The following is a 13,485-nucleotide window of genomic DNA, read 5'->3' as shown; positions in this document are numbered from 1 at the left end:
TGGAAACCTTTTGCACAGGTATTTGAAACAATTGCCATCTTTTGGAGCAGCATTGACACACTGCTTACATGTAGCGGAGGTAACAATACTTTTTTCGGATCAACTAACCTGTTTCGAATAACGTTCTTGGTGCCTGAATCAAGATTATGTCTTTTCGGCCATTCTTTTTTGACCCAATATGGATCTTGTCACGGCTGTCCCACTCACAAATGAAACATGGGTACTTTATAAATCCCCCTTGTTGACCAAGAAGCATGGAGATAACTTTCAAATCACTGCAAATGGTCCAACTGTGGTCGATATATTTTCTTTTGTTCAGGACGAGAGCCAGGTTTTCGTAGCATTCTTTTAAATATACTGAGTGTCCAACTGGTACTGATGCATACTGGCTCCCATGATGAACAGGAACAGCTTTGAGGCTTCTTTTAGATGAATCTATAAACAGCCTCTACTCATCTTTATTGTAGATGACATTAAATTTGCTCATCAATCCAGGAGCATCAGAACAATAGACCAAGTTCTCCTCTTCATCAAAGTACTTGATAAATTCCTTTTCACGATTCCTGTACCAATAAAAAGATGTTCCTTTGGCCAATAAGTTTTTTTCTTTCGGTCTAGAGTCTAACAATCCAGCTGCCTCTTTCGAAAGGCCAAGATCTCTAGTCAGATCATTAAGCTCAACCTGAGAGGAGGGCTGAGGAAAACCGACTGGACATGGTTTATATTCGATATCGGAGTCTTGAACTTCTGGATGTTCCGAGTCTGAAGACTCTGAAGAGATGATTGGTAATTCAGCTGGAGGCAAAGGCACATCAGGTCCATGAGGAACGGGGCGTATGGCCGATGAAATACTATCTGGATAAGATATTAGTCTTTGATTTTTCCGGTTATACCCACGAACATGGCAGGAACAAAAATAACAATCATCAAAGTGGTTTTGGGGCTCCCTACACGTCATAGGAATTCCAAATCGTAAAACAGTCTTCTTTCCTTGATAGCATAAGCGTAGATCATTGAGACACTGCACACAAACTTTATGAGGTGCCCAAGATTTGTCCTGATCCAAGAGTTTCCTGTCAAAATATGCGAGATAAAGTTATCTTACATTGTCTGAATTGCTCCTCATGTGATTTTTAACAACACTATATTCGCCGCATGTATAACAAAAGTCACCTGGGAAATTTTCACAATGTCTTGAACTCAAAGCCATGTTTCACGAAACGCACAGAAAAAAACAAACTTTAAAATGACTCCTTATTACGCTTGCTGGTGTTTCTGAGAGGTTAGCGAACCTAGATAAGGATTCTCGCTACGCTATTGGTACAGAGAGATTGTTACAGAGAAAGGGACGGTGACAGGAAGTAGTGATAGAGGGGTACTTTTGTAGATTTGACTAAAGTAGAATGCTGGTCAGTCAAGAAAGGAAGAAATTCGAAAACGAAATTTTTTTATGGTAAATGTTCGTAAAAATTCCAGTAAAATTGAATTTTTCTAAAAAAACGTGACGTGATGGACATTTTTCATTATAATTTTCCATTTCAGCACCAAAAAATACATAAGTTCAGCTATCAGACCCCTTGTATTTTTTTTATCGTAGGCCTGTGCTATGTATTATAGTAATAGTTAGCTAATTAAATGCTATGTAACATTTGAATGGCTAAAAATTAAGATTTTAAAATTAAAATAGAATGAAAAACACAAAAAAAGTCTTGGAAAATTCTGACAGATTTTACTGTTCCAGCTAGTTTTTATCAAACACATAAATCAAAATGGTGAATTTCCCGGTTTGAAAATGTCAGTTTAATCAATTTATTTCAGTATTAAATTTTATATATGTTGCAAGCAATATTTGTTATTTTTATACAAAGTATAAAAATTATGATAGACTGCAAACAGGACATACAATAGGAAGACAATTTTCATTGCTTACAATGTGGTATTGTATGCAATGAAAAGCGTTTTTTTAAGCTAAGTATGATATTTTTGCGTGTAAGATTATACACTACCCTACAATAATGGAAGAGATATTTTCAGTTTCTGACATTTTTTTAAAATTCCTATAGAAATATTTAAAGTATCATTTTATAACTTTTGAGATAATTAGTTTGTGCGATTTTTTATACTAAGCAATAAGATTTAAAGCTTTCAGGGATTTAAGATTTAAAGCCGTAAATTACGAAGAAAACAAGTATTTTTAAACACCTTATGCCAGAAGCAATAAGCTTGTAACTTGTATCGATTGCTTTGGTTGCTATTTTTAATAACTGCATAAAATTTCTTCAACCTAGAGTAAATATTTATGAAAATATGGATATTTTAATAAAAAATTAAGTTTTTTCCTTACGTTTTTTGCTACAACTTTATAAATATTCAATGGAAATAAACAAATTTGTGGAACATTTAAAATTAATTACGAAATTAGTGATTTAAAATTTTAAAAAATTCTTTGAAAGCTGCACAACGTATAAGTACTTAATGTAGTTCTTTTATACAGCGCATGCGCAGAAGAAATTTGAAAAAAACTTTTTCATAATATTGTTATGAATTTTATTTGGTAAGTAATAAAAAAAGTTTGATTTGAATATCTTAAACATTTAAAAAGTTTCAAGCAGTTTTCTAAGTAGTTCTCGTAATTTTTATAAGAAAGATAAAAATGATCAGGGGTTTTCCCCAAATTTTATTTTGTATCACAACACAAAATTTGATAACAACTGATAATACTTTACAATAATAGTTCAAAAAACAAAACGCGATGGTATAAGGAAAGAAAAAATGCGGAACAAAGCATACTTTTATGGGGAATGATCCTCACAATGCTGGTCAAATTTTTAATAATTCTTCTTCATTAGAAGAAAATGAAGATTGTGGAAAATCCCGTATCTTTTTGAGCTTTCATTTAGAAAGTGTAAAAACTAATTTAAGATATTAAAATTGAAAGTAAATTTTTAAAATATTGAAATTAAATCTTTTTTATAGTTGCAAAATACGTTTTACAACATAGTTATGAATTTCTTTTAAAAAAATATTTTTTCTGCCCATGCTCAGTATAAAAGAACTACTTTAAATACTCATATCTTGCGCAGTTTTAAACGGATTTTTTAAAATTTTAAATTAATAAATTTGGAATTAATTTTAAATTGCTCCAAAAATTATGTTTATTTGTAATGAATATTTAGAAAGTTATAGCAAAAGAAGAAAAAACCCGTAGACGACAAAAAAAAAAAAAAAAAAAAAAAAAAAAAAAAAAAAAAAAAAAACGTTTTCTATAAAAATGCCTATATTTCCATAAACATTTACGCTAGAATTACGAAATTTGATGCAGTAATTAAAAATTATAACTTAAATGATCTATACAAGTTACAATCTTATTGCTCATTTTTCTGGCATAGGGTGTTCAAAAATACTTGTTTTCTTTCGTAACTTATTGTAGGTCTCCCCAACCTCTAAAAGCTTTAAATCATATTGTGTAAAGAATCAGTGTAAGGAATACCATCAGTGTAAGGGTAAGGAATGCCATAGGCAATGATACTTAGCTCTAAAAAAACATTTTTTTCAACTCGATTTTTTTTGAATTTTTTAAAGAAAGAAAAAAAACCTAGGAGCTGATATCTTGCCCCTTCCTTTGCAACACACACACAATGTCTTTCGCACTCTTCATGGAGAAGCTAAAGCTGTCCCTCTTGAAGTATGTGAACAGTGGTTAAATGAAACGTTACCAAATTTACTTCAAGGATACAGTTAAAATGATGTTTTCAATATTGATGAAATGGGTTTATTTTTTAAATGTTTTCCAAATAAGACTATGATGTTTATGGATGAAAACTGCCCATGGGGTAAAATGAGCAAGGAACGTTTGACTGTTCTAGTTGGAGGAAATGCGTCTGGGACAGAGAAATTGCCCTTACTTGTTATCGGAAAATACCGAAATCCCCGATGTTTCAAGAATGTAAAAACGTATCCTTTGGATTACAAGTCTAACAAAAAGTTTTGGATGATATTAGTTTTATTTGAAGACTATGTAAGAAAATTGGATCGGAAATTCTTCGCAAAAAAAAGAAAAGTGATACTCTTTATGGATAAATGCACAGCACATAGTGATCTTCCTAATTTGAAAGCAGTAAACTTGCAGTTTCTCCCGCCAAACAGTTGCAGCCGATGGACCAGGGTATCATAAAGTACTTCAAACAGTCTTATCGTAAATGACTTGTCAGAAAAATTATCTTAAATATTGTAAGCAATCAGAAGATTTGTAATTAATAAGCAGTAATTAAATAATCCGACAATATTTTGAAAGTGCGAAACCGAAACTAACGGTAAGTCGAACTTCCGATATGTCGAAGTTTTTCGTCAGTCCTATCAGATTCGAGTTATCGCGAATTCACTGTATAAATCAAATTATGCTGAGTAAGTTGTACAGTTTTGAACAAAAAGAAGCAACATACTGGCAATAATTAATTTATATTATTCATACGGTTATTATTTAACACCGTATAAATAATACACATATTTTGCCGAGTTTTTATCAATGGTAATCAGCAATTGTTAATAATACTGAAAATTAATGCCCCTTTTTACACTGTAAAAAATTCCGGTTCTTTGGCTGCATCATTCGTAAAATCCGTATTAGTATTAGACCATAATTTTTTTAGTAATATTTATTTAATTAGAGTGATTCAATGATCTTACAGTAATTATTACTGTTAGATTGTGGTGATATATCAGAATTTTCGTTCCGTTAAAAATGCATTTTACTGTAAAAAGTACTGGTACCCTGAGTGCCTGTACTTTTTACCGTAATTTGATCCGGATTTTTTTTACAGTGTAAGGAAAAAAAACAAAATGTAAACCTACTTATTAGAAATTACTTTCAACTAATACTAAATCATAACCACATTTATTAAAGGTATAAAATAAATCAGATTTCATACTTTGTTGGCTTGCCATTTACGTAATAGGGCGATTTGTGAAATAATTAATCATTTCATACTTTGCCGGTCGATTTTCGGCATTGCATACAATAGCACGTTTAGAAATTTGCCGAAAATATGTAGATCAGGAACAGCTTAGTTAAGGTTTACAGTGACTGAGGATGAGCTCAATTTTTACGCTCAATTTTTACGTAAGAATTTACATTCTAAAATCATAGAAAATAATCGGCATCAGTCTGTTCATCTAATTAACCGTAAAGTTTACGGCGAAGAGCATTTTTTATCTATACGGTTTTGAAACCTTTTTTTTAACTAATATAGTTAAAAAACCATGAATACAAAACTATACAGATTCTTAACCATTTACAACTAGCATGGCTTCAAAACCGTAAAAAAGAAATTTAGCTGGGCATGGTTTGAAAACTTAAAATGATGCTGCGATTTGCGAGGGAAAGAGGGTATCGTATTTCAATAGCCAGGGTCACTAATTGGGAACTGAAGGTCACTGAAAACTCTTCATGTGTTGAAGAGAATAGAGGGAATATTGTGGTGCCAACGCTGGGACTCGAATCCCTGGTTCTGGTTGTTCAACCGTATTGGGTGAAAGCAGTTAATAAACGGTTTTATCATAGTTACCAGTTTAAACACCATCTTATTTATAATTATTTGACTGTTTTGTTTGAAAAAGGTAAAATAATAAATAAATTGTTATTTAACCATTTTTTCCATTTTTTTTTTAACAGAGTGAGACTTAGAGGGGCTTTTACTTGACTTACTTTAAAATGATTATTTATAACCCATCGCACTTGGGATTGCGTAATAAAATTTAACCTAGAGTAAGATTTTCAACTTTAAACAAAATATTTTTGGAAACAATGTAACTAATAACTTAATAAATTTTCGATTCAGTTTAAAATTTAACAGTGTGTGTCAACTGTTCTATTCCACTTGAATGTTTTTAATTGCGTTTATCGTGTTTCCCTGATTGACATTTTTATTTAATATAATGTGAATTTGTTACAAATAATTTGAAAAAAAAAAAAGAACCTTCCAGTAAAGTAAAATACAATGACAGTTACAGACATGCTGTTCAATTTATCGATAAATACGATAAAAATCTGAAAAACGTTATGATGTTTTTAATTTGAAAATAAAACTGGTGATGAATGTTATCGCAATACAAACATCTTAACTAGATAATGAATGATAAGGTAGCTAATGTTTTTTTCTTCTTTTTATAATCTTCTCTTTATAAATTTTCTTCTTTCTTTAATATAATCTAATATAAATTAATATTATAAATTAATATCTGATATAAATTAATTTTATAAATTAAACATTGTATTTTATAATTAAAATATTTAAGTATTTATTCATGTGGAAATTATAAGTTAAAATAATTGCAAAATCAAACGTTAAATAATTTACAACATTTAAGCTCCAAACGCTTCTCAAAAAGTGAGGAAACTTGCAGCGAGCTCCAAAAGCTCCGTGTCGTGGGGCAAATAAATTTTTTTCCTCATATAGAAGTTGAAACAAATTTATGAAAAATTGAACTGATATTTTTTGAGGTTTGAATTATAAATCTTATTCTTACAACTTATTTATTCTTAAATACAAGTTGTTGTTGTTTTCATTTCAATTGATCTGGTACAGAATTTATTTCCTTTATTTACTGATTTTAATAATTTATTCTATTCAAAGTTTTATGAAATACATTACATGTTGGTATATTTGCATATTACATTTTTTCTATTTATTTGTCATTCATTCTTAGGAACTGCATTACAAAAAACGAAAAATATAAAAAAGGAATATTATTAAAACACGAATTAATAGATGATTTTAATATAATCATACCATCATAAATAAATAGTAGTTGACGAGTTCTGTTTAAAAGCAGATGCTTAGTAAATATAATTTTTTTAAACAAAATTTTCATATATCATATTTGTAATTTTTTTTTCTTCGTGTTTTCTTTATTTTGATCCTAAATATTTTTTCCTCTAGTTCCTCAGGAAAAATAACAAAACAATAAAAAGTAAACAAAAACTTTTTTACATTAAATATTTAGAGTTAAGTCAAAAACTGCTGTAAATTATTGGAAATATGTATTTCGCTCCGATCTAGAAAACTCACACTAGTATCGTCCGTATTTTTTTAAATAAATATTTTACCCGAAATTATGCTCCTTAAATTAAGTTTTTGTTTAAAAAGACATCATTAATATTTTTAATACCATATAAAAAGTTACTAAAATGAGAGCTTATTTAAAGCATGCTTCTCGTCTTACCTGAGCTAAAACGGATCGATCTTTTGGACACACGTGCTTAAACAGCTGTGTGAGGAACCCAGGTTCGAGCCAAAGCTCGGTCAGGTTCCTCGCATGTGGCACAATGTCCAGCCTCTCCTTGAACTTTGAATGATGGGCAGACCGAGCCCTGGCAGCCCGACACTGCAGCAGGTGCTGTGTTTCATTTAGAGCACCACCGCCTGGGCAAAAGGTGGTCGAGGCATTAGATGAGTTTTTTCCGGTAGTTCTTACCGTTAGTCCATTGAAACATCGGCTCAATTCTTGCGCGGCCCGCTTTGTGAAGCTCACATCTGCCGCCCCGCCGCCGCTCATGGCCCATAGGACTGTGGGGGGACACCTACACAGTCCACACCATGACGGCTCCCCCATCTCGCATCGTCCAGTGCCGCCCCGGTACTGCAGACGATCTCGCTGTCAGGCGTCACGGCGAAGAGCACCATGCGATTGTTGCAGTGAAGTTCAAATTCAGAGCGCGGTGTGGATTGCTTGGCGAATTTCGTCCCCTTGGCGACGGAGCTGGAATCTTGGTAGTGGTTGAGAGATGCGTTTTCTTCTGATTGCGCGTGCGTCTCTCTTCGTCGCTTTTGAATCTGAGGATAGATCGGTCGATTCATTCATCTGTTCACCTACCTTTATCTGTTTAGTTGTGTGGTGTGCGGTGAAAACAAACTTTCCTGCCTCGAAACTATCTGGAGGAAGGAAATATTAAAGGTGTTGTCGGGAGTGAAGGCGCATTTTTGTTTTTTTATTGAACGGGACGCGCTTTAACGGAACTTAAAATACCTGTTTCGTTTTTCTCGACACGGTTAAAAATGTTGTACAGTTCTAATTTATTAAAATTAGAATAAGCGTAAAGAATATTTTTTAAAAATTTATTTTGAGGCTAAAGTAAATAGGGAGAAAACTTATAAATTAAAGAGTAACTGTCAGAAAATGAAGTAAAATTAGGACTTCTCTATACGTGAAAAATGTTTTACATTTCAAAGCTGTTAGAATTAGAATAAACGTAAATTCATTTTTTTAAATTTTTGTAATAGCAAAAAAAACAGGGGAAAAAAACCTCTTAAATTAAAGAATTACTATCAGAAAATTATTGGGTAAAATCAGGAGACTTAACGCTCTTTAACGGAACTTAAAATACCTATTTTGCTTTTCCCAACACATTAAAAATGTTTTATAGCTCAAATTAATAAGAATTAGAAAAAACGTGAATACTTTTTTTTAAAACTTTTTTTTATGGGAAAAGAAAGCCGTGAGAAAACTTTAAAATTAAAGAGTTGCTATCAGAAAATTATTAAAATAAAATAAGAGACTGTTTTTATAGACTTTAACTTGCTTGTATTTTAACATTTAAATTTTTGAAACTAATTTCCCTCCTCTTTTTTGACAGTTTTCGATGAGCGGATAATTTGTATTTATATTAATTTTGTCAAAGGACAATTGGTCTTTTCCTCTCTACAATTATAGATTTCCAAATAAATTTGAGTGAAACTTTCAATTTTCGAAAAAGTTTAGTAGAAAAAGTAAGGCAAAAATATGCATATATCTAAAAGGAAAATTACAAAATTTAAAATTACTCCTTAGAAGATTAATGAATCAAACGCAATGCTTGATTTTGCAGTTCATATACAAATAAATTTAAACAAATAACCTCTACTTACATTTTGACAAAGGTATAAATATAAAATTACAACGGTAGAAAGATCTAAATTACATTGTTAGGTTATTGTTTAAATTTTAAATTAGAATCAATGAATCTTAATTTCATTATGAATTAGTAATAAATTTAAAATTCTAATCATAAGGCTCTGTTTAAACTGAAACAAATACCATAACTTATATTTTAAGGAAATTAATGTTCGAATGTAGGTATAGAATTTTAACTTTTATTATAATAAAGAGATAAATATAACATTACTACGTTAAAAAACATCTAATTTACATTGTTAAATGCTTATTATTAATGTTAAATGCTTAACAAATACAGTGAACCCTATGAAAAATGTTGGGCTGCGTCTATATAACAAAAAACACCTTACTTTTAAACTTTATTTTAAAGTAAAATTTCTTTGCAACCTAATTTCAATGAAAATAATATAAAATAACTTATTTCATTTTATATATTTAATAATTTCAGCTTTAATTTTTTAAATAACTCAACTATTTTAATTTTATATTACATATTACGTAAAAGTATTTAAATCAGAAACGATTTTCAGTTGACAACGAGAAATTATTCAATTATTGTATATTTATTACTTTCTTGATCGAAAATTAATTTGCTTAATTTCTTTAAACAGTTATATGCTTAAAGTTAATACTTTTGCAAAATTTGGTATCTTTTTATTTTTATAGTAATTTTGTAATAAATATTGCAATGTGATGATTGCAAAAACCACAGACAGAACTAATTTATGAAATAAATTGCAACGTCAAATCTAATCCAGGTTTAGCCTTCACAAACATAAGATATAATTGAGTTAATTATAAGCTTACCTCTAATTGATTATAATTCTTCGAGGGTGTTTTATGAACTGATTAAAATGCTCCATTTTGAAATAATTTTCTCTACGAAGTTTTAAGATTCAGATATAAGAATTTGGTTAGTCGTCCCGCCCAAGGATATGGGCACTCGACTGTTACAAAGCAATACAATACTATTTGACAACCACAATAAAATACAATAAATACAGTTACAAAAATAAACAAATAAATAAGTAAAAATAACAATGACATTAAAGTACAGATGATTTCGTTACAATAAAGACAGCTGAAGTCCAAAATCATGAAAAGAAGAACTCTTCAAAGGAGGACGATTTGATGGTTAAGAACAATTAGAAAATGTATAATTGATAGTCAAATATAATAGTCAAATATAAGAAAGAAATTATAAATGGAAATTATAATTGGCAACGATGGGAAAAAGATGACAATTATCACATAATAAATGAAAAAAATATGATGGCAAATGTGCGGGAGGAATTTTTTAAAATTACTCTTGAAAATTGGACCAACTTTCAATAATACACGAGAGTTAAAAGAATCTAAACTGATGCTTTCCAAAAGGACATATCTAGAAGTAAAATCCGGGTTGTTCAAGTTGACTTTACAATAGCATATTCTTGTGAATATCAAAACAAACTTCTATTAGCATTATGCTATCGAGCCTCTGTTCAATTACTCGCAGCAGCTTTTTCCGTACACGATACTTGTTTCTCATTTGCAATATTCTCTGATACAAAAGACAAAGGTAAAATTAGTGTCTGCACTTTTATTTTAAGACTAATTGAGAAAATGTGTCGAAATGATTCTACTTCAGAAGATGAACTAACGGAAATCATCTATATTGATGTGCCAAGCTCAGATTTTTTATTTTATTTCATAACCGTCGTTGAACAGGTTGAAGGTTTACGACTACTAATGTTCAACTACGTAGCCTTGCAGTTTTAAGCCCAATCCAGAAGACAAGGGAACTCTTGGATTAAGTAAAGGGAGAAATTTGTCTTCGTGGAGGACTTTTTGATGGAGCTAACCTGTATTTGCGTTATGTGGAGAGGAAGACCACGAGGGCTTCCTACGGTTAGCCTGACGGCAAGGGGACTCTAACCCATGATCCGTCTACCACTGAGGATATTTTACGCCTCATACTGTGGTTGGTGCAAGCCGGATGCGGATTTCGTATCGACTCGGATTCGAACCTGGTTCCCCTCATTGGAAGGCGAACGCTCTATCCCCTGAACCATCGCTGCTCAAGTTCAGAACTTGAAACTAAATGTATGGTTGAATTATGCCATCTTTTGTCAATAAAAGTATAAAAAAGAAATTCATTTAGAAATATTTTACCATATTGCATGGCATAAGTGTATTGTATGGGATAGGTGTGCAGTGCAAAATCTTTAGTGCGAAGCAGAAGGCAAAATCAATTTAGCTACAGTGTTGTTATACAAAAAATGTTGAGTTGTTATGCAGTGTTGTTTGCAAAGCGAATCAATGAACTTATGCCTAACACATGTATTACATATTAACCAAAATGAAATAAAGATATAAATTGAAAAGATCAATCCATAGCAATGGTAATAAAAAGCATAAAATCTATGAAAAATATTCTCTAGATTCTTGAATAACATGCATAGATGCACAGATTATTGTATACAATTAGTCAATTTCTGTCCCCTCTTAATATATTGTAGCCAGTAGAGTGCCTATAACTGAAATTAAAGCAGGATGTACTCTATTTACCATATATTTATTTGTTTTCGCATATATTTATTTGTCCTCAGGTAAATTATTGACGCAAATGCACATGATTATAAACTTAAAATACAATATTTGCAGAAAATAATTGGAAAATATTATGCATATTTTATGTTTCTCGACAGAAATGATTTTGAGTAAATAGTTGTGTCAACAATATGCTATGTTTTACTCTCTAAACCAGTATAAAGAAGGGGTACAGTTTTCTTTCCAAACTATTAGCTATTTAATTTGTTGAAATAAGTTCTTTTTCTTCTGTTAATTTAAAATAAAAAAATGTTTTAGTGCAATATTTATGATTTTCAGTTGAAATATTCACAAAGGGTAACACAAGTTACATACAGTTAACACGCGTAACGCACCAATTTAACCGAATTATGAAGTTTTTACTGTTGGAAAATTTTTTTAAAAAATCACTAAACACACCTTTGATATTGTATCTTTCGATAAAAAGAAAATATCTTAGTTTTACACATTTATACTTCACAGAATTAAATGAATACATTAAAAGTTTCAAATATTTAACATTATAAAAGATTAACAAATTAATTAAAACATCAAAAAATATCTAACAAACTTATTATAATGAGTGTTAAAGTCGGGATACTTTAGAGGTAAGCATAAGAGCCATTTATTTGATTAAACTTAATTTTCAGTAAGGTTTTTCAACTTAATTATGTGCGAATAAGAACTAGATAATTTTGAAAATTTTAATTTCTGGAATACCGTAACCATAACAGGAAAAATTACCAAATTAATGGTTTTAATACCGTATATATTGGTTTAATTACCATAATTATCGATTTTTCTTCACCAGAATTGTCTTTAACATGCAAATATGGACTATAATAATGGTAATTTAACAAAAAGTTTTTCTCTCTGTGCAAAGTACTTTAAGTTTATACTCTCAGAAGAGAAAGGAAATTAAAATTGGTACCTTAAACCATACTATTAAATAAATTTGCCGTAACTGTAATAAAGTGTTAAATTTAAACATGTTGCCATTGAAATCGAACTATAGGTCATAATCAAGTTTAAAATGGTTTAGTATACATACGGTAATATAGCAAAAGTATATACGGTAATCAGGTTTAGTATATACGGTAATATGGCTAAATTAAGCATCTTATTAAGGTAGCAGATACTATGTACGTGCTCCAAAATATCGAACAATATACCTTTATTTTAAGTCTTTACATTTACGTTTATATTAAAAGCATTAGAACTTAACATAAAGACAATTTAATATATTTCTGTAAAAACGCGGTATTAATAATTTTATATTAATTTTAAGTAAATTTTCGAAGAACTGAATTATGCGTGAAGCTAAATAACGTTTAATAATGCTAAATACATATTTTTGACTTTTTTGATAAGCAGTATAAGAGTTTAATAAAAAAAAAATTTCAAACCTTTTCTTTTCTTTAAGGATATTTTTTTTAACCCTAGACGTGGAACTCACCTGTCACCTTCTCCTTAGAAGTCAACTTCGTTGCTAAGAGATGTAAATAAAAAACTAATTACTCCACGGAAAAAATTATTATTATACACATCCTATTTCTTTTTATTTAATTAGGCGGATGTTAAAACCAGCTTTCAACTTTCGCTTTATTAGTTTATACGCTGATCTTACAGATCTGAAAAATACAATAAAAAGTAGTTTTTTTAAACTTTTTTCAAGTAAGAAAATAATATTTATAAGTTGATAAAATATCGATTTTTAGGAATAGCGAAGCTAATGAATTATAATAATGTTTTATAATGATGGTTTGTAATTGCTTGATTAAATTTATGTTTATATGAATATGTTTACATTTTGGGAGATTAAGTAACATAATAAAAATAGTTTTTTTTAGAAAATACATTGATGCACAGATTATTGTACATAAATAGTCAGTTAGTCAATTTCTGTCCCGTCTTAATATATTGTAGCCAGTAGAGTGCCTATAACTAAAATTAAAACAGGATGTACTCTATTTACCATATATT

The 13,485-nt window shown here is 30.0% G+C and overlaps 1 protein-coding gene across 2 annotated transcripts in view; it reads right to left on the bottom strand.

Moving 5' to 3' along the window:
* Positions 1 to 7,893, bottom strand: part of LOC107452733 (F-box/LRR-repeat protein 16-like) — a 72,285-nt gene extending 64,392 nt beyond the window's left edge. For both annotated transcript variants that reach the window (XM_071177686.1, XM_071177687.1), the window contains exon 1: positions 7,222 to 7,893. In XM_071177686.1, coding sequence (XP_071033787.1) covers positions 7,222 to 7,611 — 390 coding nt within the window. In that variant the 5' untranslated portion in view covers positions 7,612 to 7,893. The remainder of the gene's footprint in view (positions 1 to 7,221) is intronic.
* Between the last annotated feature and the right edge of the window lie 5,592 nt (positions 7,894 to 13,485).

This window comes from Parasteatoda tepidariorum, chromosome 2 (assembly GCF_043381705.1).
Source record: "Parasteatoda tepidariorum isolate YZ-2023 chromosome 2, CAS_Ptep_4.0, whole genome shotgun sequence".
Lineage (NCBI taxonomy): Eukaryota > Metazoa > Arthropoda > Arachnida > Araneae > Theridiidae > Parasteatoda > Parasteatoda tepidariorum.
Note: the sequence above shows the minus strand (reverse complement) of the source record. Positions and strands in the feature narration are given on the sequence as shown.